Source organism: Rhamphochromis sp. 'chilingali' (assembly GCF_963969265.1).
Source record: "Rhamphochromis sp. 'chilingali' genome assembly, chromosome: 2".
Lineage (NCBI taxonomy): Eukaryota > Metazoa > Chordata > Actinopteri > Cichliformes > Cichlidae > Rhamphochromis > Rhamphochromis sp. 'chilingali'.
In genome coordinates, this window is record NC_137930.1 from 58714184 (window position 1) to 58741433 (window position 27250).

At 38.1% G+C, this 27250-nt stretch overlaps 1 protein-coding gene across 2 annotated transcripts in view; it reads right to left on the reverse strand.

Moving 5' to 3' along the window:
- LOC308385727 (uncharacterized protein) overlaps nucleotides 1-22952 on the reverse strand; it is a 48633-nt gene extending 25681 nt beyond the window's left edge. For both annotated transcript variants that reach the window (XM_080864859.1, XM_080864860.1), the window contains exons 1-3: nucleotides 22897-22952; nucleotides 21703-21783; nucleotides 3287-3380 (exon numbers count right to left, since the gene is read on the reverse strand). In XM_080864859.1, coding sequence (XP_080720985.1) covers nucleotides 3287-3380; nucleotides 21703-21719 — 111 coding nt within the window. In that variant the 5' untranslated portion in view covers nucleotides 21720-21783; nucleotides 22897-22952. The remainder of the gene's footprint in view (nucleotides 1-3286; nucleotides 3381-21702; nucleotides 21784-22896) is intronic.
- Between the last annotated feature and the right edge of the window lie 4298 nt (nucleotides 22953-27250).

Below are 27250 nucleotides of genomic sequence, written 5' to 3' on the forward strand. Positions count from 1 at the left end.
CTGTATGTAGTGTGTAATTATGGTAAAACTGGTGGGCTGCTTCATTTACAGCATAATAAAAAATAAAATTAAAAATGATTTTTAATTATACTTCAAAAATCTGTCTTTTGTTCCTTCAGGATGCTCTTTTCGTACACAACAGGATTATACTCATTTTTCTCCTTATAATAGCTACTCTGCTTTAATTCAAAAAAGTCTTTAGGTCACAAACCCGAGGACCATATTTTTATTCTGAATTATTTGCAAACATTACTAATCAGCAAAAGAACCACCATCAAGTTCCAGAGAAAGGTTAAAACTTTAAACAAAATTGCGTGGAAAAGTATCCTGACTTCCACAGCTGCAAAATGAATTGCGCTTGACAAGCTGCAGTCTCTAAGAACCTGAACCTGTGATCTTTAGAGTGATAGCCTCAAGTTCATAGCAACAAATACCCTCAATCACTCAGGGAGATCCTAAGTCTCTCTGTTGGCCAATTACTGCTTTTCAAAAGCCTGCGGCACCCAGGAAACTTTGACTCCTGGAAATAAAGACCAATCTGAGAGAGAAACATTGCAGCTATTAAAATCTTTATAATTCTGTAAATCACAAGTGATTTGTTTTGCCCCATGGCTTGTTCCGATACATCCTTGCTGCTATTGCAAAGGGCACGGGGTGACTGCAATTGAGGAGAGCAAGCTTATTTTTACAACTAAGCTTAGAAAAAAGGGATGCCTTTTTTCTTCTTCTTTTGGAGTGCAGAAGGCAAAGATCTCCTCTGTGTCATAATTGCCTGAAGTTAGAGAGTAAAGGCTCTGGACTCCTGATGTTAGTGTGGGCCTTTCATCAGGGGGGTTGGAGTCAGAGGTGCTTTAAAAAGATCAGGCACTCTGGAGAATCAGACTCTGTTTTTATTTATGTAATAAAGGCATTTTAAAGAGAGAAAGAGAGAAATTAGCATCACTTATCTGTTGATGCCTTATCCCAGGGTGATGCTGTCATTGTTTAGGATACTGTTTTTGTTGATGATTAAGGCTCCCATTATTCAAAGCAGATTTACATTTTCTCAATTATTTCATTTGTGAACTTCAATATTAAGTATGCTATACTGATTAATTTTGAGGATGGATTCTGAAATTAGCCTGCTTATTCAAACAAAGTGGAAGCCAAAAGTGGTAGAGAGGATCATGCAATTATGAGTAAAATCACTCCAATTAAACAGTGCCATGTTAACTTTTAGAGAGCACACACTCGACATAATATAATTACAAATTGGGATGGAAAAATGGAAAAGAAAACACCAACATTATGGAATGAAGCATTTACAGTTGATGGATTCTCAAAAGGCTCTTCTATCCTCTGGTGCTCTGGGTTAAGAATGGCACTCCTCTGCTGCTGCAACGCTCTCCCTCCCAATCGCCACGCTCCCCATTCAGCAGCGCAAGGCCCCTCTGGTACTAGACAAGAGCCCTGACTGAGGATGCTTTGATACTTCAGCCTTTAATCACCAGAGTATCCTTATAGCACCAAGCTGATGGAAGAATGGGTCATAGGAAGGATGTCCCAACCATAAATCAGACTACAGGGGTGACAGCACACAAAATAGGTGAATTGTCCTTGGGTTCCCAATGCTGGCGGCATCCCTTGTGTCCCCAAGTCACACAACCCTTTTTATTATTTGGGAGCGAGTCAAACGGATGCCCTACCAGCCATTCTGCCCTCCCCCTTGTGTTTTCCCCCTAGTCTTCGAGGTTGGACCCTGCTATGAACTGTTTCCAGAGTCAGTTACTGGTGTAATTGAAAGTGCTTTGTCATCGCTTTGAGCCAAACACTGATGGATGTGAAGTTGAATGAGGTTTGGGTTTTAGTTATACGAGTGAGCCTGCGTAAGATTTATCACCAAAGGCTTAAGAGGCTACAAGGGACCATTAAAGCACCACCAGCATCTACATCACAGTGAACTGTTCATTATTATTCATTAAAACAGAATACCTTTAATATGTCTAGTTTCCCATGTGGAAAAAAAACACACACACACATATAAATGCTGGAGAATAGAAAATATTCAGCTGCCAGGTTTTACAGTAAAGCAAGTCTGATGCATTTGAATGGGGTTTTTTTGAAAGGGTTTGTAAAATACTAAAATGCCCTTGGAATTTGAAAAAATCAGAGTTTAAAAAAAATAAACTTTTTTTGTCTTTATGTGTATTGTTTTTAATCAATGCCCTTAATTTTGCCCTTTTAAAACTCAGTATAGAGAAATGAATAGCGCATATTTTCTTAAATTGTGCTATAAATAATGCTTATAATAATAGTGTTAAACTATACATCTGCTAAACCCACTAGGGGTTTTTATATCTTTTCGGAATTAGGGTGGCCTATGGAAAACCTATGAAACCATTTAATTTCAATTCCGAGTCGACATGCACATGCAAAGCGTGGGAGGTGTGCTAGTTCTCATTGTCTCCCACTTATTATAGGCTGCCCCCAGCTGCCTGGGCTGTGAGGGCCTGGATTCTGGCTCACATCCAGCATTGCTCTGATCTGGGCCTCTTTGTGATTTGAGGAGTATAGAGCTTTGCTGGGCTGCTGTCCTAGAGCCATGTTGGAATGCAAGAGCAGTGTTGGAGGTGCAGAGGGAAGTGACCTCACTGTGTGATGCGAGCAAGAGTATGGGGCAAGAGTTACACATTGAGGTTGGCTGGATTATAAATAAAGTAGCGTGTGGATTCTGTGCTGCAGCCGGAAAACAGGAAAGGTGAATACAAGTGCTCACAGCACAGCTGTAAATGGTGCCCTATCCGAATATTGGCTCAAGGCTGCCAAGACAACATGGTCAAATAAAATAATACTGTTAAATTTAAGTTACGGTTTTGCTTTTCAATTGTTTATGTATGAGTTTTCTACAGTATGACTGTGTTTGCGATCATTATTGTCTGCTATCCTAAACAATATTTCTTAGCAATGGTTGCACATGGAAGGAACTGGATGCTTGTGTTTCTACATTCTTCTTCTGTTGCGCTGATGTTGTTCTGCTGAGTAAAAAGCTAAATAAGTAAGCAAATTTTATTTCTGTAGCACCAAATGCTTTACACTAAATAAACAGGTTCCTAAACATGTTCACGCTATCTGTGCTTTTTCATTTTTGTATTTCAAAATATTTTTAAAAATACAATATTGAAAAACTTAAATAAATTATTATAAAGCAAATAAACTTATTTTTTATTAATTGTGTTAATATGCCTACTTTGTACAAGACCAATTATGTGAATTGCTAGCTACATGTTAGGGGATACTCATGACTGACCTTTGAGGGGCCTGTGTTCACATGGGCCGCCTTGTGGAGCTGAGGAGGAGCAGGGCGAAACAAAAGACCAAGACCCTGCCAAAGGCATAAATACCTGGGAGGAGAGACAAAGACAGCTTCACTTCAACAGGATTCACAGTGTCCAGGATAAACAGTGCATACCTGCATGCACCACCAGTGAGTGAAACTTAACATGACCCTCAGGACATCCCAGCGCTGTTTAAAATGTGGATGGGATGCTTTTGTACTTCTGTGGTTGTTCTGGACCATTTGTATAAGTTTATCAGCACCAGATGGATTCTTTTTCCTGTGTTTTTAGTTGCGCTTATGGCTTAAAAATCAATATCTTAGAAACAAAATTAAACATACTCACACTTGCAATATAGATACTTAAAAAGTGCAATTTTCTAAATTAACTATTTCATAATGCTAAGTGTAGACAAATCTTTTAAGAAGTAATCAATAGATATGCAGTTGCCTCTGGAAAAATTAGCATGGTAAATTAACATTAACTCGCAGATGGTTGGATATGGGGCATCGCAGTGGCTCCAAACAAACAATTGATTAACTTGTAAAATCCCATTGCCCAGCTGTTATTCAGGCTGTTTACCATAAATAAAAGAGGGGGAGTACAGAAAAGATCCAGATGCTTTGATTGTAGCAGAAAGGCAATATGTCATTGTTCTCAACTAACACTGATGGATGCTGCTTTAAATGGGCATTGGTTTTACTTAAACATGACAAAGTGAGGGATGACACACCACTGGTCAAAAAGGTCTGGAGGTCCAGCAACGCCTCAGCACTTCCTTTTTTTTTCCAGCCAAGACAACCTCTTGTTCATGTATCAGCTGCCAATAAAGAGAAGATGTTGTTGGGAAAGGCATTCAAGTTTATTTGTTTTGCTGTGTGTTCACGCTGAACTTGAGAAATGGAAAAATGATGACAACAGCCTATATCAAGAGAACAGCCAGGACCAGTTCATAAACTACTTTCTTTTACTCATTCCCAGATGTTTACTGGTTTGGTTTTGTTTCTTTTTTTCTCTGTTTTGTCCATGTTGGCTCACTAGAGCCTTTAATCAGAGTAGTTGACTTGGGTACAATTATAATTCATTACAAAGTTATCATTAATTGTTAAACCCCTCTGCATATTGGAATGCATTCCAAAATTTAACAAAGAACATTTTGTGAAACCCTGGAAAAATATGCAGAATCACTTAGCAATAAAGTAGTAATCACTGTGTTTTTAAAAATAACCATATAAATTGGCAGTAAACTAAAGAAAGTCTGGAGATCAGGTAAAATCATTATATGCAGATATATATGTTTAGTTATATAGCATGACTTAAAAATGTGAAAAACTTGCTGTGCTTTTAAACATTGCTTTCAATGGACAGATGTACCTCAACCAGACTTCAGAGTGATGTCAGATGGTAAATGGTCCAGTAAAGTCTCTTTTCACTGGCATATAAAATGCATATCAGCTGGTCTGCCAGCTGCAGAAGATCAAATACAGGTTCTCAGAACAGGATGACATCAGAAAACTGGAAGGAAAAAGACCAGCCTTTCTTTGCATGGTAAACTTGTACATCAGACTTTAGAAGTCATGTAGTTTCCCAGACAGAAGGAGGTGAAGGAGAACTGAAAGCAAACCTTTGGGACATTTTAAGTACAGACTTCTGCAACTAATCATCCACTGTCAAAAACGACTGAGATACAATGCAGGCAGAAGTTTTTAGGTCAACTGTTCACATAGGATATAATGTTAATATGATCTGGTATTAATATGCACCAATGCATTTCATAGCAACAATGTGACATGCACAAAAAGTGATAAACATGTAATGCATTTGTCTTCCTCAATGCTTTCATTGCTTCAGCATATGTTTGTTACCCTAAGTTTCCCAAAAATGGATATCTATCATCTTTTCAGTGCAGTAGCTGACGTTAGCGTTTTGCTAACGTCAGCTACTGCACTGTTTGTATTAAACAACAGCTCTCTGCAGAGGAACAGAAGCGTGTAAGCAAGATTAATGAGTTAAGAAGTTAAGTAGAGCCTGACAGAGTTTTCAGTGTTGCCTCTTTAGGTAAGCTTTCTTGTCATTCCTTTCAGTAGTCTTAAAGGCGGCCAATCCATAACTGATATTGTTTCTTTGTGTTTCTTTTTCCTATCCAGATATGTTTTTACTGCACTGGCAGAATGTTTGAGATCATTGTTAAGCTGAAAAATAAAGTTGCTACAAATCAACCCTTTCCAGATGGTGTTATATGGGGGATCAAAATCACACGATACCTTTCTGTGTTCATTAATCAATCAGTTTTGACAAGATCCCCAACACCATTGGCTGAAATACAGCCCCAAACCATAACAGTGCCACAACTGTGTTTTCATAAAAAAGTTTTACAAAGGAGGCCAAGAGAAATTTAGTTTCATCACTCTCCGAGACCTCTTGCTACCCATTTTCTGTCTATGTCTTGTGTTATCTGGCACACTTCTCCCTGTTTTACTTACTTAAAAATATCTTCCTGACAGTCATCGTTTCACTAAGACCCTGTCTGACAAGGCTTCGGCAAACTGTACATGGATTAGGTAATGGCCAAGACGTATCTCTCAGGTCATATGTCAGGGGTTTTTTTCTTATTTATACATATAAAAGTTGTAACTGTATGACAAAGTTGGGAAGAAAAAGTGATTGTACTTTTTCCATATATCACTTTCAGTTACCTGCTATAGGCAGTCTTTAGTCCTGCCACCTCTTCTTTTGTCCAGAGTTTCTAGTTTTTGCCAGTTTTCTATTTACACACTGAACACAGTGGAGTATCTGCCAATTTTGGAGGAACCACTTGTTGGGCAAAAATATTTTATGCCTGTCAAAATGTGTTACCATTGGCATTTTTCATAGATTGAACAAATCTTTTTAAGTAGTCAAAGTAACTAAAGATACAGAAGTAGTAGTTTGAAACTGGCTCTTTGCTAAGTTGCCTGTTGTGTGCAGACACCAAACATATTCATTCTTTGAGTGAGGTGCTTTTTCATGGTTCGATGAGTCATAGGCCAGTGTTAAGTGACTGAAAAACATTCATCCCGAAAATTGTTACACTACATACCTAGCATAAAAAATAGAGAAAAAGCAGCCAATGTACAAACGAAAACTTTGAAAGAAAGCCCCAGAAAGCCAGGAGACACATTGTTTAAGACCACTTAAAGAAATGAGAGGTGTCTTGAGTCTTTTGCACCATGCTTTACCTTTGCCCTGGACAAAGGTACAGTAAGTGACTAGAATCAACATTTTTTCACTCATTTTTTTCCCAATGACATGCTCCAAGGAAGGTCCAGGCTCTCAAGGTACCAAGGGTTACACAACAGCTTACACAACCTACTGGACATATGAATAACACTGAAAGCAAGTCTTGAAGTAAAGTTACCATAGCACAAACTGCCTGCATGTATTGTAACAGAAATATAGAGACACCAGTAAATATATATATATATATATATATATATATATATATATATATATATATATATATATATATATATATATATATATACATACACTCTCGCCCCTGCAGGCCGTCTATCCTCCAAGCTCAGGTCCTCTACCAGAGGCCTGGGAGCTTCAGGGTTCTACAAAGTATTTTGGCTGCACTCTTCTGGACTGAGATCTCCAATGTTGTTCCTGGGATCCACTCTGATTATCACTTGGACCACTGTTACCTTCACCCTCCACATATTTTTGAGCGCTTCTTTGAGCCCTTGGTACTTCTCAAGCATCTCGTCTTCCTTCTTCCTGATGTTGCTGTCATACAGAATTGCTACATCTATCACTACGGCCGTCTTCTTCTATTTGTCTACCACCACTATGTCCAGTTGGTTAGCCACTACCATTTCGTCCGACTGTATCTGAAAGTCCCACAGGATCTCAGCTTAACCACATATATTGCACTCATAACTAGGAAATCAGCTTTGTATCTCAAAGCAACTTCATACCCAAAGTTAGCTAAAGACCAATCAAAAGGCAATCTGTCAACAAGCAAAAATCAGACGACAATTGCTATTACAGCCATCTTGGTGCTCAACAGCAGAACGTCTGATGAACTTAACCAGCAACTCCTTACTTATACAAATTTGGCTTTTCTGACCTCAGTGGATTTTTGTGTGGCAGTGATGTAAACGTATAATATAGGGTTATCTCAGTGGCATCACAGCTGTCACAGCCAGCTGTGGTGATGCTGGATGTGGTGATGCTGACATCAGCAACCTTGAAATCTTCAGTCAGAAAATGATTTGATGTGAAATTAAATCAGTAGTAATTATTGAGTTTGTAGAATTAAAACAAGACTGACATTGCACTCCTTATTTGGCAACGTATAACACAACACTTACTCTATGCAGTATTTTATTATAGCCTTCTAAATACTAGACCTAGGCCCATTTACTTTAACATGGACAATTAAAAATGTGATTTATGATATTTTTCTTTGAACGTGTAATGCACAGTTGCTTTATGTAGACTTGCTGGCAGAAACAGCCGAGTATAGTTCATATGAAGTAAAGGAGAGTCAAAAGAGGAAACAATTAAGTATGTGCAGAGCAAACAATTATTTGCTTGGAGTTGTATGCTTCTATATTATGTTTCTGTATACATACTGCATATGCATATGTAATGTATATGTGTGTCTGTATATAGCAGTGTGTCTATTTGTTAAGTAAAACAAAAAACCTTCCATTTATGTGTTTGCCTGGCCAACAAAGCTGCACATGAAGTTGTTGTTCTTTATAAAGAAACACAAAATTCTAAAATACAACATCCATCCATCCGCTTATCCTTTTCTGGGTCGCGGGGGGCACTGGAGCCTATCCCAGCTGTCATAGGGCGAAAGGCGGGGTACAACCTGGACAGGTCGCCAGTCTGTCGCAGGGCTAACACATAGGGACAGACAACCATTCACACCTAGTGGCAATTTGAATTATCCAATTAACCTATCCCCACAAGCTGCATGTCTTTGGACGGTGGGAGGAAGCCGGAGTACCCGGAGAGAACCCACACAAACACGGGGAGAACATGCAAACTCCACACAGAAAGACCCCGGCCTGATGGTGGAATTGAACTCAGGACCTTCTTGCTGTGCGGCAACAGTGCTAACCACCGTGCCACCGTGCTGCCATAAAATACATACATATGTTTTATAATTTACAAGATATCCACAATCAATAAAGCTTCAAGGTAGACACCTAGTACTATTGTTATAAATTAAATAACCACCCAAATGTGAAAGAAGTTACAGACTTACTGTGAGTGGTCTCTTTTTTGGATGGCCTCTGGTCTTTTGGATAGAATGTCTCATTATTTCCATTCATCACTCTTTTTTTTCTAGTAGACAATTTATGATTAAATTCTAATCAGTTCATCCTTGAGCCCTTGGACACTTGTGGCCAAATTTAAAGAGATTTCCTCATTTTATTATCCCAAGCATTCCTGGGATATTGCATTCACACAAACGGGATGGACAGAGCCCAAAAATATAATGCCTTTCTTAGCAATCACCTGTCCTTGGTGGGGATAAGAATAGATGGGACTCAAGATCCAGTTTTAGCTAAAAAGCAACATTTTTTAATAAATACCAGCAGGTCAAACAGCACTGAAACGTTTGGAAATCTAAATGAATTATATGTTTTGTTTTGTTTTTCTGTTTCTTCTCAGTAATCAGACTTCAGGTAATACAATAGTCATGCTGACAATGAAAACATGTGTAGGTTTGTATTTTCCAAACAGAAAACTGACCAAGAATAAATAAGAAAATCAATAAAGAATTGGACCTATAACCAAAATCAATGAAGACACTGGGATCAATATGCTATCAGTCTATATGGGCAGCTATAACAAACCTACCTAAAACAAACTAATAACAAAGTGAGCCATTAAATTAGATGATGATTTTCTGTGACTTACATTCAAATTAAATCAATTTCATTTGATTTAAGTTTTTTTGGCAAACATCAAAAGAAAAAGGCAAGCCATTGCTTGAAATATAGAATTTGGCATTGCTCTTCAAAGTCAAACCCACACTACACAAGTGCAGGACACAAAAGTCCAAAAATGCTCTTCTAGGGAAAAAGTTTACAAAAAAACAAATCAATCAAGATGCAATTGTGACCTGTCAAAGAATTTACAGATTTATTAATACTTGATGTCAGCCCAGATGCTGAGATGTGTGGATTTGGAAAGTTTTTGTGGGTTTTCTTTGGGAGCTCTGGTTTCTCCTCCAAATAAATAACATTTCATGTTAATGCTGTCATCGACCCATTTTATGATTAAACATTGTTCCAAAAAGTTTGAAAAAGTACTTACAGACCATTTTATACTAATGCCTGATGGAGTTTCAGTGAATCTGAAAAAAGTATTGCACTTAGTTCCATCCAAGGAAAGACAATAAAAAAAACTATGAATAAAAACAAAATTCATATAACGTCTCACTTTTATGTATTTAATGTTGAACTTGTTAAATTTGTTAAATTTAAAATTCAAAGTCTTCCAGGGAGAAAGAGAACAATGAAATATAGCTACTTATTGTGAGAAAATATCCTTTTACTGACAGGTTTTCAATGTGGAGATCCAATATGATTCCAGTCAGTGAGACAGTATGTCAGATCAGCATGTTTTTTGTGATGTTGCTTTTACTTCTCTAATGTGAATCCATGTGGCCAGACTGCTCGCAGACTTGGCCACTGGCTGAAGCCAATTTTCTGAGTTAGGCAGCAGAACACAAGACTCCCCACTTGGAAAAAAGAGAAAAAAAACAGTGGAGGAGTTTTAGCAGTCAGCCCTCAGACAGGAAGACTCTAGAGGAAACACCAGAAAGCCATTAACTAACCACAGAATTATGGTGATCTATTTGCTGGAATGGGCTACAGATAGCTAATGAACAAGCCCCCCCACCCCCCGATCACACACACACGCATACACACACTGCATATACACACAGAGAAGCAATGCTGAGAGAGCTCTTACTTGTACAAAACAGCATGACAGATCAATGCCTGATTCCTAAATCAAGGGAAAAGGTTATTTTCTGTCTCACTGGGATTCCACTTACTATCCCCCCTATATCTAAGACACTCCCATACCCATTTAAACCAAACAAGTCCACCCCCAAACAACACACGCACACACACACATCTCCTAATTAAGAGCGAGGCGGTGCAGCTTTTTTGTGTCTGTGGTTATGCTTGCAATGTTAGTGTCTGGAGTGTGAAAACAGATCTGATGGACTGGTGCCCTCAGTTCTCCCTGATCAGGCTCCAGCAGGTATCCCCCATGATTGACAGCTCACAGGTCATCCGCCCATCTCTCAGTCTGTTAGAGGGTGGGCGGTAAAGAGATTTGGAATGCCTGGGACCCTGATTGCTTTATTGCTCGCCTGTCAGAACCATTGTACAGCTCTGTATTATTAGGGCTTGCCATCTCTCACCGTCTGGTAGGTGTCGCGTCTCAGCTCTGCATAAAGAATCACCACTCCATTCAAAACCCTCTTTCTTTTTGGCTGAAAGGAAGAAAGCACAGATTTTTCCACAGAATCTCCTGTACTGGTTTGTCAGATAATACAACACAAGTGTCTCCAGGGAATGGTTTGGATGGCGCTGCTTTACACTCAAATGAAGAAGATTTGAGATTCCATTTGGCAATAATTTATCACAGTGATACCAACAATAGTCTATAACACTACACTGAAATTACTCTGATGTTCCTGATTATGTATCTAATCATGCTGAATTTTTACTACTCTAGTGTGCACATCCCTGAAACCGAAGAAGATAGCAAGTTTCTCTATTATGCATTCCTCTTTTGTGATGTTTTACTCTATAAACCACAAAAAGGAACCAAAATATCTTTCTTAAATAGAGTGGCAAAAGTTAAAAAGCAATGATCAATTTAAAAGACAATTATATATAAATTGTGCAACACATATAAAAACTGGTTTATCATATCATTCATTTTTAAATAAATAATGCCTAAAGTTACAAAATCCAGCTTTTCAATTGTGAATGTGGACAATGTGTGTGGGGTTTCTTTTGTTATAAATTTTCATTGAAATTAGTATATTATTGAGTTTTCTGGTCTAAGAAAATCAATAATCAACAATTTCAACAGATTCTAGAATTCACTTTTTAAAGAGTTAATTCATCAATAATAAGATCGGCATGTTTAATCAATAATGAAGTTAAAGCTCCATCTCCACTAAGAAAAACTGATTTATTTATTACATTTTGAGAGTGCCCTAGTATTTTGATGATGATATGGTGTAGATTCCGTATAATAAAAATGTTCCAGACTAAACTGTTGGGTTGTACTGTGTCCAGACGTGCATTCTATTGGAATTTGTTTAATATTGCAGTTTAAATATAACAAATTGAATTTTCAATCAAAATGTTTAATCATAAATCGCCAAATTTAAGTTTATTAAATTTTCACATATAAAAATCTTATATAAAATCTTAAGGTAAAGGTAATACAGGGGAAAGAAATGGTTTGAAAAGTATACTTCACTAGCTTTGATTCCCATTGGAACAAAGAACCTCATCCAAAGCTAAAATGGCCCAGTGAACAATGTCTTTACACAAATCCCTAGCTGATTTTTTTTTTCATGTTATTCCCCAGACCGCGATGACAGACTGGCAGGTTGTTGAAGGTCATCAAAGCTATGCCTCCCGCCCCCCCGAAGCCCAGGTGATGGCCAGACTACATCCCCAAGTGATCTTGCTCCTCCAGGCCACAGCAGAAACAAGCCCACTGGGGTACCACGTCACTGTTTCCATGGAGATGAGGTGACAGGCTGGCCGCGGCGCAGACTCACACCTTTATGGTCAGCGACTCAGCGTCTCTGAGGAGACTTCGCTGTCTAACAGCAGTTGCACACAAGTTGCGGTTGCCCCCACTCCCACCCCAAAACCATTCATTGTCTCTTTTTGTTGTCGTTTTTAAAGCCAGTCCATGCGCAACATGGGACACCCTTCCTCTAACGGTCCAACCCTTCTTGCCCTGGCAGTGCTACCCTTGTGAGCCCTGCTGGGAACAGTGGTGAGATGTTAGATTAGACCTGCAAGTCTGGGCAGGGCCTAAGAGGGAATGCAATGTGAAGGGACTGCCCATTCCGTCTATGGCTCATGCTCCATTGTGGTTTTATATGGGGGTGTGAAAATATCATTCCCCAGTGCTGTCTCCTTTAAGAGCCTCTCACAATTGGCTGCTGACGAAAACTGGCTTGACTAGCTCAGTTCAGTATCCCTGTTGATCTATGTTATCACATCTCATTACACCGACTATATCTGACAGACAGTTGAATAGCAGATGCATACTTTCAAATCTATCCATCACTGACAAGCAGCTTTCATGCCAGTGATCATATTGATTTTTAAAGCGAGACTGTTCTTCATTCTGTATGTGTGTCCTAATCTGAGAAATGAATGATAACCTCTTCATCACTCTACCCCCTGAGTGTTCTTACTGGAAGCCATATTGATTTTGTTAGTCTGAGAGTCCTTGCATTGCATGGCCTTTACCTCAGGGACAAATCTAATTGTTTATCTCTGGACAGACTTCTGCCTTTACTCCCTTCTGTCTCATTATGTGCCAAGATTTGTCAAGTCAAGTCTCTCCACACTCTCAAATCGCGCTTTACAACATGTCGTTCGGCAGAACACTACAGATGGCTTACTTATCAACAGACCCTCCCACATGGAATGCCACAAACATGACAGCACAACACACTTGCAAAAATATACACAAACTGACATACAATGTAATCACACTCTGGAGACACGATTACACATACTGACACACAAAACATGAGTCACATTTTTTAAGAAACACTGATTTTTGAGATCATTGTGTAAGCTTTCTGGTGAAAATTGTAGACATTTTTTATTATTTTGAGGACTGCAATACACTTAAAAATAGTTGTAAGAATATTTCTAAATCTTTATTTTATCATGAATTATTTCCTCATGTCTAGTGAATCATACCAGAGGTGGCTCATAGTAGAATAAACCACCGATTAAAATGAAAAGCTTTAATAACTCATCTGCAAATGCTATCTTTACCAGCCTGGTCAGGTCACTGACCAAAGCTGAATTACAATAGCATTCCTCTACTTTATTATAGCAAACACAGTCCTTTACAGATCCAAGTTCTTTTTTTAAATAAGGAGTGTAACTCAGTGCATTGTGCCAGACTACTTCAGCTGCACTTACAAATGAATGAATGAATCACTGAAGCTACTGATTTACTACAGTGTGAATTCTGCTCAATATATTCACTGCAAAAGTCCTGTTGTATGATGTGTGTGAGTTATCAGGAACGAGAGAATGACAAATGCCTTGCACAACGATGCCAAAACCATTGCAAGAGTCAGTACAGTGCATTCAGAAGGTAGATTTAACCACTTGATTAGATGCATACATAATGCAATCTCATCAGTACAGTCATGGATAGAATGTAAATAGTAAGCAGGTGAACCAAATAATTATGGTTTATATACATACTGTATATTGATTTGATTTCCTACTACCTACTCAACTAAAACATGTTTAAAAAATAAATGACTTTATCAAGTTCAACATCCCAAAATCATGCAAAATTTTAAGATTCTAACCAGTCTACTTGGCATTATAACACTTTTCAAATTAGTAACCCTAACTCTTCCATAAGGACTATAATATGAAAGGTTAATCAAATCTGATAAGGGTTAATGGCTTAGGATGAATAACTATACTCTTTCAGCTGCCAACAATTAAAAGCCTCGTCAACATAGGAAGACAATAATTCAGTACAACTTGAAAAACCTGAGTCTGTACAGTTAATAAACCAACTTGAATGAACATGAGGACAAAATATTTTTGTTAATATAAAGACTTTTCTTTCCGATGACCTTTCTCGCTAGCTCTCCAAACTCTTTTAGGCCATTGGAAGCCCTTGGTCAGGCTTTATCAGTGAGTTAACTCCAACGAAGTAGGCTAGATCAATAAGCCCACTCTCAGAAAGGAGCCAGAGCAGAGAGTTAGAGGCGCGGGGGAGAGAGATAGACGCAAGAGGCAGGGAGCAATCAGAGAGCTATGGATGTGTGCCTTCAGGAGTGGATCGATGCACTGACAGGAGCCCTGCTTTGTTCTCACACAGTGCTCAGATGTTAGGCATGCTTAACATGATTGCTTAAAGGTTTTTGTTTGCCTACTTGTGTTTTTGTTTGTCATTTGTCTACTTATAGTATATCATGCTGTCCCTTTTACAATGTAGACAGATCGTTAGGGTTGTTATCCTATGTCCCGTTGTTTTTTTTTTGTTATTGTTTTTTTCACAAAGTACGTCAAGATATGATTTTTTTTTTCAGCTAGACTTTTAGTAAGCATTTCATTCTGTCAAATTTCTGCAAAATTTCTACAAATGCTTAAGACATGGATAGCAACTAGTCCTTAAGTAACAAATACAAATATTTCAAATATGCTTCTGAATTAACAAACAAACAAGCAAAATTGTGTATTCAGACATATTTTGGCATCCACAATTTTCAGCTATGAAAACTATTTCTTTTTGCAAAATTTGGCTCTTACATCCTTGTCATTTCTCTAGATCAAGGGGTTGTCTTATTATTGCTAAATTGCTTTTTTCATCTTTCATCTCTACATATGGTCGTCCAAAGCATGTTAAATAATTTGCCATACTAAATGCTACGCCAGCAACTGCTTCTAACAAAAACCTGGGTGTGCCTCCTTCGTCACAGAAACGTGTTAACCGCAAAGGACAAGTAGGTGTCAATAGATCTGCTCTCAGAGCGCATGGGCCGTTGAAACGCATGAGCTCTTTTCCAAGGCTTAATAAGATAGCACAGATGTGCCCTTGTCTCAGCCCAGCCCTACGTCTCATTGTACTTTGGCCTCCCAACCCTGCCATTGCAAGACCTCTATAGCACTGGCTGCATGAGAGGGTCTCATTAGGACAGACAAACGAAAACCGAGGGTCAAGGTATATAAAGGTAGCCACAGTTAAGGATCCTGCCTCTAAGATTAGATGGACGCTTCACCACATCCTAGGGCCACCCTGCAGACCTCTGGCCCTCCCAATCATGACCTCCAATATCCACCATTATTTGATGAAGCAGAGCTTGATAATTATTTTGCGTGGATGAAGAAGGGGGCACAGTGTGAAAGGAGTGTCTCATTCTAAGGGAAAGGATAGTAGGGGATGACAGAAAAAAACTAACAAAAAAAAAGATCAAAAGCAGGCCTTTCGCTTTTCATGCCTCAGAGGCTCCAAAGAGGATAAAGAACAATTGGGTCCTGGGTATCCTGTCCTCTCTGGCAATTAGACTCAGCTGATGAAGTGAAAGGGATGAATGGCAGGGTTCAAGGCCTTCTCTAGGATTCACACAACAGGATGTGTTTTTACCTTCTTCTCCTTTATCTTCAGCTCCCTTTAGAGCGGCAGAAATGCAGTTGAAATATTTCTAGATGAAGACAATGTAATTCAAGGTGCCAAATCTTAATCATAGGAACTGTTGAGACTCAAGAGGTGTGAGTCGAGTGAAAGGGCCAAGAGAGACGTGCATGTAATCGTACGTTCATGTACACATTTTTTTAAGGTCACAAAGACCATTATCTGTTTCAGTGAAAAAATAATGTGAGTGGATATAAATGTAGGATAATCAAGCCTGTGATATGAAATTTAAAAGCTTAAGAGAGTATCTCACAATTAGTATATCTAGTTTTGTTTTAATCTGCCTTTTTTCAAACCACATGACATTTCTTTAACATGATATAGTCACATACCCCTAACCAGTCGTGTTAGATACAACTACACAGCAAACAATAATTCTGTTTTTACTTTGCTTCATTATAACTGTGAATTAAGACAAAACATTTTAACTCAAATAGGCTTTTAATTACTAGGAAGGGTTGCAGGAAGTGTAGAGTTTATATTGTTGTTTCCCATGTGGGCTTGTCAGGGACATTTCGGGATTGAGCTAGGTTTATACACTGTTATGTCTAGTCTGTCATGCTAAATTCTTCATGTTTTTTCCACCATCTGTACAGTTCAGTTTTGTGTGCTGTTCATTATTTACATTTGTGTTAGATTAGTGACGCTGTGACACCATGAGTGCAGTGGGTTGCTTGTCTGATGATACAAATTGCAAAAAAAACCCCTAAAACTTCAGGTCATTTTGGTTGGTCCTTTGGCCAGGTATGACGAGTGGGAATGGAAGCATAATTCAAATATTCACATATATTGAAAACACCTCCGAAAACTGTTTACTGAGGTAACGAATGAAGTGATGTTTATTTTCATTTTCTCACTGTTTTCTTGTGTCTTCTTATTACGACTTCACTGACTTCTTAACACGAACAAAGTATGGCTGTTTGACTTTATGCAGCAACTCATGCCTGCTGGCTATGACAATAACATCCAGTTTGAAGACACCATCTTAGGGGGCTATTTGCACTTTACATACTTTCCATATATACTGTTTAGTGACAAGCCTGTGTTAGCATACACAGTTGTCTTCAGAATGATGCTCTCCTAATTGTTAAATCCATGCCGAGATAGTCAAGCTGCTGACTTTTTAATCAAGACTCAGAGAATACCCACAACTGCAGAAAGAAATAATTAACATGGCAAACAGGATAGGGTCAAAACAAGGCTTTGCATTAACCTAGGACAACTGGTAATAGAAGAAACACTCAGTTGCTAACTAGAATTGTAACATGTCACTAGCACTTTTGAAAAAGCACAGTATGGTCCCACTTTAGGTCAAAAGGAAATTAAAAAAAATTTGAATATAGAAACTAGAAACTGTTATTATGAGTAGATGACACACTGGAAAAATGACCAGAGAAATGCTAAAATTAAAGTTGATTTGTAAATTGTTTTAAAAAGCAAAGCAAATCTCCCCATTGTAATTTTTTTTAAAGTTATTGAACAGTTAATAGAAGTAGAAAAATACATTTTTAGTCCAAAAAAAATTTGACTACTGAGAGGAAAATGTTATACTCTACATCCAGAGGCAAAAAGAAAACTCTAAATTCACATATTAGATTAAAAAAATAAGTCAATTAGCTTGCAGTATATTATCTAAATATGTGAAGGATACCCTTTCAAAAGGTCCATGTCAAATTCTTGACAGTTATACAAAATATATTAAACTTTAAACTTGGCCTGGCATTAAAATCCAAGCCAGATTCTCTAATGTGTAGGAAGAGGTATTAACCTGATACACAAAGTATGCTAAATGTTACATTTTGTCTTAATGACTGTTTTTGCATTAGTGAATCTGGTTTCAGTGCACTGAATTTTTTAGTTTTGGAGACGGAAGATGAAATGGGAAATATGCACGAAAAAACATTTTATGTGATTTGGATAAGGGCAAAGTTCTAGTGTTGTACTTTGAAGGCTACTGGATCCATTTCAGAGGAAAGTAAGTGAAATTAAGAAGAAAAAAATGCTGGGCACCATGTGTTAAGATGCTACTTGGAAGATGCTAAGCAGATACAGTCATGCCCCATGATATTCATATGCTGTATTTTCCACAAAATTGCACCCACACTGCTACTTTAATCTGAATACATAAACTTACAAACCACTTGCTGCCATTAGGTTATCATAGATTTCATTGAAAATTCCTTACAGTGCCCATGCCAGTAAATGGATCCCGTCTCTTAACTATACTGCTACACTGCACTAAAACCTTAAGATGATTAGTGATATTCTTTTTTTTTTTTTTTTTTTTCTCTTAGATTAGTGATATTCTTAAAACCTAGCCCACTGATAATGTGTTTAAAGAAGCGATACGGCTTTTCCAAGCTTTGAGTTCAAAGTCTGAGAAGCATGGGGTCAGAGTGCCAATGGGCTAAACAAAGAGTAGCCAAAATGGGCTTTGGGGGATTTCAAACTCAGGCCCCTGAACCCCTTTGATCAAAACATAGCTACCGCTATAGAAATACTAAGTATCGAGTGCATGGAACTGTGCTGGTAGCAAAGAATCATGAGTTTGGCTTGTTGAATAAGAAGGTACAAAGTATGCTGGATATGTCACGAATATTATTATATAATAAAAAGACTTTAAGAACTATGAAAATACAATTTTTGTATGTAATGGTAGGTAGATTCTCAAATTATGTTATATAATGGCTTCCAAAGCTGCTATATTTTCAAACAGGATAGATGCAAGGGATGCTGTTGAACCTAGTATATTTGTTTAGATGTTTTATATTTCACTTTTATTATCAATCATCACTTTTAGATATGATTTTAGACAAGATTTCTTTCAAATTTATATATAAAACTAATTACACATAAAGATTAATCAGGTGGTAAGCAGATTTTTCTTCCCCATCTGTTTTAAGGGTGGTATGGGCTAACTCACAAATATTCAGCTGGCTAATTAGTTCTACTTTGACTCTCAGTGAATGCCAGTGTACTTAATGAAATAAACAAGAATAAAAATGACTGAAACTCAAACTTGAACAGATTTTCCCATCTTGAACAGCCCTGAGCAATTAAGCAGGTATGTTTTCATATTATTCTAATATTAAATCAATTACACCCAAGAGAATGTGACTGTGTCGGTTATCACGAAACTGTCAATGAGGCTAACAATATAGTATCAACAAATGTACAGTGAAATTGATGTCTTTTTTCTTAATTTAAGGAAAAGAATGTCATGAAGGGAATATTTATTATATGTAAGATATCTAAAGTTGTTAAATGAAAAAAGAAATGCGTATAATGTCAAACTGCACTTAATAAAAAAAGAAAACTTAATTTTATGTGATTATTAGCATCCTTCAGTACAACACCTCTGGGTATCAACAACAACAACAGATTAGTCTGGGAGAAAACCATATTGGCAAATGGAATATATGATGGAGAAGATAATTGCATTGTGAGAATTTCAATTAGCCTATGTAGGTCTTTGAATATTTCCTTATGGCACTGGTGGTTAGCTCATATTTAAACAGTTATCGCTGTGTTTCACAGTCCATTACGAATGTTTTCAAAAGGTCCATAGTGAATGATGTAGTGTCTAGTACTTTCAGATAGACCTTATACTACTCCAACTTAGGAACATACAACTGCAATATAAACCACAACATATGTTGCACATCTGAGAGAGGGGCAGTTATGGTTTGTTACAATCAGAGTACTGCAGGCAAAGATTAAAAAAAAGATTAGAGTCTACAAATGAATCTTTCCCTCATTGTTGTCTACCCTAGCTGTGGATTAAATCACTGTTTGGTATGTAACGCCATATAACAACGCTATAAATTTGGTTTTCATTAATTTTCCAACTTACCTCAAATAATTTGCTTCTTTGATTATGTCGCTATCAAACGATTTCATCAAATGCTTGGGTCTAAAACGTTGTAGAGCACAAAATTAAGCAACAAATTTTGTTTTTTCCTAGCACACAATACAAACCAGAGGTTTAATTTAGTATAAGACAAAAAAAACAGTATAACTATCTTAATAGTGAAGCTAAACTAATCAGTTTTGGGCATTATAACTTGAAAATAACATTTAGTGATTAATTGACTATTAATGGCCATGATATAAAGAAAACACACATTTTATTTATTAATAATATGCATGAAACTCAAACAAAGGTAAATAGTTTTGAAGATTATGATGAATATCATATAACTTTACACCCCAGATTTAAGTCAGGAAAGGTTAACACTTTCTCAACAGGAATCTTCATTGCTTTATTTTTTAAGCTGACACAAACAATATAGCCAATATAGCCAATAGAAAAAGACAAACTTACTGCTATATTTTCTATTTATTCCACCCTGAAAAAGCCAATTACTGCATTAAAACATTATTTTTCTGCATGAAAGATATCTTCCTTTATAACAATGAACAAAATTTCATTTTATTATTTAATCTATTAGAACTGGTTGATGCCTCCTGATGACACAAATAGATGGGATGCACAAAATGTAATAGGCATCTTGTTTTAATTGTTCAAATTTTCTCTCTTTTTTTAAGGTGACAGGGCCATTACTCCAAAGTCACCACTTATCGGCAGTATCACCGAGGATTAATGGTTTCACTTCTGCTAGTAAGAAATGTTTAAGTTGTCCTGATTATCAGTGCAAGAAAAAGAATAATGGTTATTTGTCATTGTGTTAAGCAGTGGGAGAGACTAATCTAACAAAACACCGAGTTAAGAACACCATTAACCCTTTCTAGTGAAGCTGAGTGGGATGTGAGTTGGATTGTGCCCAACAGTGAAGCCCAGTGTCTAAAATAAATGCTTGTCTTTGTAAGAGCTGTGTCAATCTGACTCAGAGGTGCATTATCCATGAGCAGTTTATGCTATAGCAACTATAGTTACTCTGGCTTCCATACTGAGCTTAACATTTTCTACATTATTCACTATTTTTGGACTGTAATCACACTTTTATTGTGTAGGAGACAGGTTTGTTTTTATAATACTGCATAAGAAAAAAGAAAAGCTAATGGGACAACATCTACTTCCTTAAAGTTAATAACAGCCAGTCAGTCAAAGATACACAAACAAAAAAGGAAATTTCATAATGTTACAGTAAATATTACATTCATAACCCCATTGCAGAACACAAACTAAATATGGCAGTAAGTGAAAGATAACATTATAATGGTAAATGTTCAGACATTGAATTTAGTTTAGGACTTATACTTGTTCGCACCAGAACAATTACCACCAATATCTGGCATACTACCGATTTAACACATTTGTCTCGTAAAGGATTTTTTTTCCAGTGGTAGAGTCCCTGAAGCTTTTGTACTGGTGGTGCTGCTCCAGTAATCGCCTACATTATTTTCCTTGTCTGTCACCTTTATAGTATCTATTAGCCACTCTCTACTATCTGTTTGTGGGGCATTTTCTCTTCCTTTTTTCCCATGAATGTTTTATATATTGGAGGGAGAATGATTGTTCTTTGCAATGAGGCTAGCGCGTGGCCTCAGTAAGACAAATTGCTCCAGAACGTCTAAATGGCAGTCAATGATAACTCATTGTAAGGAGAGTAAGTGACTTCCAATGGAGTGGATAGGGGACAGAGAATAATGGCAGAGCACAGGTGAAAAATAGATGTTTGGCTCAGTGTAATTACTCCATTAGGGGGCTCTCTGTTAATCTACCAAGCCACAGCAAGTGTTTTTACAGCGATGAGGAGGTGACAGGCGAAAATGACTGCAACTGGACAGAGAGGAGCCGCGCTGCCTCCCCAGTCACAACACACTCTATGAAGTGTTTACTAATGGACAAATGTACTCCCAGTCTGTGCTCTATGCGGCATGCCATATGAGCTACTCCAGTCAGAAGTTCATATAGTGATAGATGTATTGATGAAGCTCCTCAATGAGCTGACATATTAATTACCTGCAGTATGGTCCCATGCATGCAGAGTGCTTTAACCTTCACTGTCTCTGTTTTGTGCTGAAGGATGGATCAGCTGTGTGCCTGTTAAATATGAAAATCTGGGTTAGAACAAAAAAGGGACAAAGGAAAACCCACCCGCTGGAAATCAACACCCCCATTCTGCTGATTTTCCAGACAAACATAATGATAACAATTTTTTGACCATTTGGTGTCTGCTGCTTCCGCCTGTGGCAATCTAGACAAAAGAAGCCTGGAAAAAAAATGCTCCAATATGGTCTTAAGAGTTTATTCTGACCATACAATCTGTTTTCTTAAGTCAACTTTTAAAACACTGCTACGAGCAGTGCCCACAGCATTATCAGTGAAGCTCAGATTGACCTGGTATTCACCTTTATACCATTTCCCATCTGTTTAGGTTCCACCCTAGAATTCATCCCAGTTGGCTGTAGGCCCACTTTGCATTGGGCTTTCTCCGTGAAACCCTGAACAAAACCCTGTAGGAGCTAGACTTTCTGTTCGGCCTATTTCAGAGGAAGATTTCAGCTTGCATCCCAGGATTTCAGCACCTGACTTTTTCCAAGTGCTTTCCAATGTAAAAAAAAAACAACAACAAAAAAAACATAAAGACGAAAGCGGAAAAATTTAACCATTTGTTTCAGCGCAACTTTAAATTTAACTCAAATAAGTCGAATATCCCTGCACCTCAACAGCAGTAACTATGGGTTTATATAGTGAGAGGAAAACTGCCTGCAAACAAGCTGGTTACATTAGCCGACAACGAGTTTATTCGAATTTCTTTAAACGCATCTATTTTCATTCAAGTTACATTAGAGGCTACATCCTTGATTATAGCTGTTCTCCTTACTGCAGCTTATTAGATAGGAGGGACCGACCTTCAACTTGATGAGAAAAAAATAAAAATAAAAAATAAAGCTATCAGCAGGCAGGAATGGCTCAAAACACACACAAAGGCACCAATACAAGGCGTCCAGCTGGACAATTTTCTCTGCCCCAAAAGCTACAGGTAGCGGTTAGGGGACTTCAAATGGTAAGGACAGTGAGAGGTGCCATTATCACTCAGTGATGAAAACGAGCACGGTGACCCGATTAAAGCGAGAATTTCTGGGTCATGGTCTTGTTTTTCAATGCTTAATTTGTCTATCGATAGTGACACGGTCCGCGGCTTGCACCTACCTGTAATATTATCTTTCTAAAAGTCGTGGTTCAGACAGGGCCCTTGTCACTGTAACCCAACACGGAGTGAGTGAGCGGATTAGCCCGCAGCGTGTAGCGGGGGGGAAGAGCAGGCTGCCTGCCTGTGCTGTGCAAGTTGCGGGCTGCGGCGCCACTCAGTGGACGCTCCGGTTTCAAGAGCTCCTGCTTCACCGTGGGTTCTCAGTCACTGCAGTCTGCTGTGCGTGAACGATACAAAGTGTTTCTCGAGTTTTTAAACCATACATAGATAGATAGATAGATAGATAGATAGATAGATAGATAGATAGATAGATAGATAGATAGATAGATAGATAGATAGATAGATAGATAGATAGATAGATAGATAGATAGATAGCAAAACCTTCTTTAATACTTCTATTGAAGACAAGTAATGATAAGTAATAGCTGGACCTACATACAGCCACATAAGATATGCATAACAAATGCAAGCGTTGCTTTCTGTCTTACATTGCACAAGAGTATTGGGAATACTATGGACCTACACTTTAGCCTTCACCTGAGCTGAAACTAGGTATAGCTTGTTTAGGTGGCCTTTGGTGTGTGATGTATGGTAACAAATAACAGTTCACAGTGTCTGTGGTCTAGCCTTCTCAGGGCTCCCTTTGCATCAGACACAGTCCCCTTCATCTCATGCTAATGTAGTGCAAAAAAGATATCCAGCTTTAAAGACATGGCAGTGAGTTTAAAAAAAGGCTGTGCTTAGTGTTTGAAGTCATAAATGTGACAGAAGACTTCAAGAGAAAAGACCCAAGACTGGCAGTCTAAAGATGAGTGAGAGGCGGACAGGGAACATGTTTTTTTCCCATCCAGAGGGATATTCTGTGGCCAAGCTTGATTATTAGAGATGAAGGACAAGCTGAGAGGATGTGGGATTGTTAAATTCTTGAATCCTTTCACTAAAGAGCCCCCTCCTATAACATTCTTCCGCGCTCCATTTCTGTGCATTTATGGCGCACCCTTGATTTTGTTCCCTTTTCTTTTTCAGGCCGAATGAAATTCAGATTCCTTGATGATATGCAAAAAGCAGAAGAGAAATATGGAAATATAATTTGAAGCTGGGCTGGCATTTAAAAATAAAACTGCAATATACATTTACAGTGTTTATATTCGAAAACCAAATAATACTGCTACAAAATGACCGAATTTCCTGTTTGACTAGAAATTATAGGCTCCCCCCCCCCCCCCCCCAAAAAAAAAAAAATTAATCACTACACTGTATATGTAGAGAGCACTTCAGCTGTCTATGGTGTTATGTGAAACCCTGGCTGTGGATTCAAAACCTTCTTTCCCCTTTCTGTGAGAGGCTGTGCTTCATTTGATGCCCTGTCCATTATTGCCAGCATATTTGAAAAGTGCTAAGCCTTGAAACGAGTCCCATATTATTTCAGGCCGGACTGAATATTTCACGGCAGGAGGCAGAAAATGAGACCTTCCCTCAAGAGACTGCCTGCAGTGCATTCTACTTGGTGCAGCAATCGGAAGGTCTCATACTGTGCAAAACACACTTGAACAAACAATTATATATTTATCCACCACACTTGTGAGATTTTTTTAAATTTCTTTATTTTTCCTATCCACTTGGTTGTACCGAAAATTAGGAGGGGGGGGATGCAAGTAAACTGTATATATGGAGTTTCCTTTAGTTTTGGGCTTGCAGCTATCGGTATCAGCACCTTCACCAGGGACAGTGAGTATTCACCAACCCTTAGAATAAGGTGTTTTATCACCACCTCAGGAGCAGAAACACATTCTAGGGAAAGAGGAGCTTCCTTTGAGTTGCATCCAGAGTAAACTGCAGCAGGCTAAAAAAAATAAATAAATAAATAAATATAAGCTAACCAGATTGATACCTGAATCCCCTCTGCCTTCTTTAAATCCTATCTCGTTCTTGTGAGATTAATCTGTGTTCTGATGCATGATTTCATGAATGTGTAACAGACTCTTCTGTGGACAGTTGTCTCTCTCTTTGACTGATTCACGAGAGTTAGATAGCGGCATAGCGTTCTGAAATGTTTGCCGGCAGAATATTCATGAGTTAGGAGTGGCAGAATGAGGAAAGTTCCCGAGAAAGCTGTAACACTTACTAGTAAAAAAGAACTCAAGAACATATGTAGGTGTGTTATAGTCACCCACTCAATTTGCCCTCTGCACATTTATACATTATTACTGTTTGAGTCATTCCTGGATTATTCTACTTGGCAAGCACCAATAATACTATGTATGTAGATATGCATTAGGGCATTATGGTAACAAAAAAAAGCTGTTTCTGTGGAGATGTGTTCTTTTATCTGGTAACATATATAAATACATACACATATATTCCCCTTTGACATTTGATTTTATCATCTACCTTCAAATTATAAAATTGTGGTCGGCCACAAATGACATCTATTCAAATTTAAAGTTGACATATAAAATGTGCTTCAATTTTATACCATAATAGTGAACAAACTACTCAATTTGCACCTAAAAGTAGATTTGCTACAGGAAAAAAGTCAGACAACAAAGCTTTGCTTAATCATTAAAACTTCAGCTGCCAGTGACCTTTGGGAAGGATCCATATCTCTGTTCCTGGAAGAAATGATGTGAATGGCAAGCAGTTGTGTCCTTTGTGTTTTGGGAAGATATTGAGTGTTTGAAGTGTTAACCCTGACACTACGCCTTTGGGGCGAGCAGGCGAAGGAAACATGTCACACAATAGGATGGGACTTGGATCTTTGCTTCCCCTATCCTGACCTCTGACCGTTATTGGTTTTAAGGGTTGCTGCAACCCCAGCTCCTTAGGGGCAGTGTCGGCCTCTATCATATCAACCCAATATGTAGAAATAGTACCACTACTAGCTAATAATTTGTACTTTATGTAAAATAGTCTCACTGCCATTTTAATTATTTCTTTTTGTTTAAATGTATCATAAATTCAATATGTTGGTGTGATGTTATAAAGGATGTTATGTTACCATTGCAACTGCTGTTAACAAATTTCTGAACAGCGGTATAATGATTTTTTCAACCCAGTAGGACTGCAAAATTATAATTTCGATCCTCGCTTCAAGGTTTTTTTCATTCAGCCTGTTTATAATATCCTCATTGTGGCTTCAAAAGTCTTGGCTGTCTATTAGGTATTTGCTGTCATGGAAATGACCTTTGTTAATGAATCTTTGAATTTTGGTTGACAATGTTTTTGTGTGATCTCTGCATGTTATATGCCTCCAGTAGCTTCGCTGACATAATCCGCTGGGGCCACACATAAAACAGTGTGCCATCTGCACCTGGAGCATGGCTATCAGCTCTTTTTTTTCCCCCTCACACTGCTTTTGCTTGAGCCTTCTCCTGCCTGTGTGTAGCCTGACCCTGCTCTTCCCGTTCCAGGCTACAGAAGCCAAACCAAAGGCAGCTTTCAAGGGGGACTGTCTGCTCAAATCAAGTCAGAGGCCTTTTTAGAATTGGTTCAGAGATCATAGCAAGTAGAAGTCAGGGAAGAGGATGACCCTCTCCTCGAGGCTTGATCGGATCTTGGCCCAGTCAAACCCAGCAGGGCTCAGTCTCTGGACAGCTTCGTCTCTGCAGGCTTTGACTCTGTGATAGTGCGAATGAAAGAGGGCACCAAGAGAGCAGCAGTTCTGATGTGTCAGGCTCAATGTCCTGGCAGTCTCGCAGAGCAAAGTGGGCAAAGCAAAGGACACAGCCAGCAGGCACGGGGCCAGAAGAAGACCCCTATATTGTGTGACATGTCATCTAATGGCTGTCTTCCTCTTTTAAATCCATGCATCTGAGATAAGTTGGGGCCAGTGACAAAGGTCACGATGTACAAGACAAATAAGCAAATGTAAGAAGGCTCTTTAATGACCCAAATAAACATATTGTTAACATTTTATAGTCAAATATTAACAGTAAAATACCACATTGTTAACAGATAGAAAAATTATTACTTCCCCTTATTAGTATCCATTAGCATCTGTTGATTTTTCATAGACATGTCTTATCTCAATCAGTAATTCAAATTATGTTTTTCCCCTTTTTACACTCCAAATAATGCCTGGTGTTCAGCAACATCTTTTTGGGATGAAAAAGTAAATTCTGAGATTTATTGTTGGTTTATTGTTGAACAACAATGTCAGATGTCAGAAAACGTTTGAATTCTGCTCACTGTAAACATGGCTACACATTGGGATGGAGAGAGCTAGTTGTGTCTTGTTGACACAGGATTATTCACCCTGTGTTTCTGACCCTTCTCTACTTGACTTGGGCTCCCCTCACTCCCACCTCCGCAGATCTCAGCATTCATTAAGATTACGTATTTACTTTAAGCCTG